We start from the raw sequence: 2482 nt of genomic DNA on the forward strand, positions 1-2482 counted from the left end.
AGGGTGGCCAGCAGGTCGCTCGAGGACGAGGCGACGAGGGCGCGGGCGATGCTGTCCGGCACCAGGCGGTCGGCGGCCTGGGAGCGCAGCGTCAGCGGGTCCTCGACGTCGTCTGGGCTGGCGCAGAGGGCGTAGCTGGCGGCGAGCATGGCGCGCGTCAGGGTCGGGTGCGGCTGGCGGTCGCCCCGAGCGCTGTGGAGACCCTTTGCGAGGCTGCCAAAGATGCCCTGCACCGCCTGCCGGCTGAGCGGGAAGGCGGCGGCGATCGAGCAGAGGAGCATGTAGCCTCCGACCTGGGCGTCGAGTCCGAGCTGGGCGCTGCTGGCCACCTGGACGGCTGCGGGCAGGAGGACGGTGAGGATCGACTGGGCGTCTGCCTGCTTTGCGCGCGCCGACTTTTTCTTGTTGGCCGTCGAGCGCGAGAGGCCGCCGGCGCCGAGCTGGCCGCTCTGCTGCTGTCCTGCCCACCTGGCGCACATCTGGACGAGCGTCGAGGTCCAGAAGCTGACGAGGATGCGGTGCGGCTGGGCGGCAGACGCGGCGGCAGCAGAGGCGAGCTTGGACGACGACGAGGACGATGACGAGGAAGCAGCGGGTGCCCGGTCCGAGGGGTGTACGAGGCCAGCCACCCAGCGAAGCAGGTCGAGGCTGGCGGTGGTCTGGTGGGGGGCGAGGAGGGCCGCCTGGAGCGCCGATGCGGGGAGAGGGGCGTTTGACTTTTTGACGGCGAGGAGGAACTGGAGGTGGGGCTTGCCGTCGATCTTGGAGATGCTGAGGATGCGGGCGAACTGCGGCGTCTGGTGGTAGGGGAGGAAGGCGGCGAGGAGGTCGTCTACGCTGAACTCGTGTACGCGGAAGCGGCGTACGAGCCACTCGATGCACTTTGAGGCCGCCTTTGAGAGGAGGACGGGTCCGGCGAGCTGGAGGAAGTGGCCGACGGCGGCGTCGATGTCGTTGTTCTCTTGCTGGTCGAGCATGAGGCGGTCGCGCTGCCTGCTCTCTTCGCCAAAGAGGAGGTTTGCGCTGCGCCAGGAGGCAAAGGCGGCGTCCTGGGAGCATAGCTCGTTCCAACCGCTGGTGGCGAGGGCGTGGAGGGTGAAGAGGTCCTGCTGTACGGCCGTCTTTGGCGGGAAGAGGTAGGATACCTTGGAGGCGATGGCCGAGGATGCCGAGAGGCGGTCGGCGTTGTAGGAGCGCACATTGGCGAGCTGTGCGGCGAGGGACGACGCCATGGTGGGGAGGGGAGCCCCGGGAGCGGGGGGAAGGCGGGAAGATTAAGTTGCGATGCGCGGCAGTCGACGAGGCGAGAAGAGGGGCGGACGGGGCACTGTCGGCGGCGATCGAGGGGGAGCGGTTCGGCGTGTGTGCCGGCGTACTGTGTGCGTGTGTGTGTGTGTCGCTGCGCTCTCCCCTGCCGCGATGGTGGTGGCCAAGACGAGGAGCAGCGGTGGCGGTCGAGGGCGAGGGGCGAGGGGCGAGGGGCGAGGGGCGAGGGGCGAGGGGCGAGGGGCGAGGAGCGAGGAGCAAGAAGAAAGGCCGCCCCGCCCAAACGAGAAAAAAAGTTGGAATTTCCGGCGGCGGCTGCTGGCTCCACCTGCCGACCATCGGATCCGAAGCCCTTCCGCCCAGCTGGCCAACAGCTCCGTCCACGCGAGGCCAACCAGACAGGCAGGCGGACAGGCCAAGCCAAGGCAGGCAGGCGCCAGGCAAGCAGGCCACGCCAGGGTGCCCGCCCTCGCCCTCGCCCTCGCCCTCGCCCTGGCTGGCTGCGTGGGCTGCGTTGGCTGGGTTGGCTGCAGGCTGTCGGCCCCCCGCTGCCGCTGCCTGTTGCGGCAGGCCGACTCCGACGACAGCGGGGCGGGCGGGCAGTCAGCCAGCCAGCCAGCCAGCCTGCCAGCCAGGCACCCGCCGTTGTCTCCCCCTCGGCCCTCGACTCGACCTGACTGACAGGCGGCGGCCTGGCCTGGCCACGCGTGGGGGGCTGGCTGCCTCTCTCTGCCTAGTCTGCTTCGGCTCACGCACCCCCCGCCTTGACCCTCCCTGCCATCATCACCGCCATCATCACCACCATCACCGCCACTTGCTCGCTCGCTCGCTCGCTCGCGACAGCTCCCAAGGCCACCCTCCCTACCTCTCCCTTCCCCGCCACCTTCGGCCTTGGCCTGCCACTCGCAGCGACCCCCCCGCTTCACATCCGTCACCTCGTCTCCCACCATCCGCGGCCCCCCTCTTGACTCTTGATACCCCGCCCTCGCTCCCGCCCGTCGTCATCGCCAACGTCATCGCCTTCGCCATCGCCATTACCATCGCCATCACCATCGCCATCGCCATCGCCATCGCCATCGCCATCGCCATCGCCATCGCCAACATCGCATCGTTCCAGCCCATGCCTCTGCTTGGCCGCCCGCTCACCCCCACCCCGTCCCGAAATCACTAGCCCGCCAGCGCTACTCATCCCCTAGCAAGCCGCACTAGCCGTTCC

At 69.5% G+C, this 2482-nt stretch overlaps 1 protein-coding gene across 1 annotated transcript in view; it reads right to left on the minus strand.

The window, feature by feature from the left end:
• The window catches only part of PFL1_06607 (uncharacterized protein), a gene marked incomplete at both ends in the record, with an annotated part of 7898 nt that extends 6666 nt beyond the window's left edge, over positions 1–1232 (minus strand). Inside the window, one exon of the mRNA XM_007884149.1 lies at positions 36–1232. Coding sequence (XP_007882340.1) covers positions 36–1232 — 1197 coding nt within the window. The remainder of the gene's footprint in view (positions 1–35) is intronic.
• Positions 1233–2482: the final 1250 nt, after the last annotated feature.

Source organism: Pseudozyma flocculosa, assembly GCF_000417875.1.
Source record: "Pseudozyma flocculosa PF-1 unplaced genomic scaffold scaffold00027, whole genome shotgun sequence".
NCBI classification, from domain to species: domain Eukaryota; kingdom Fungi; phylum Basidiomycota; class Ustilaginomycetes; order Ustilaginales; family Ustilaginaceae; genus Pseudozyma; species Pseudozyma flocculosa.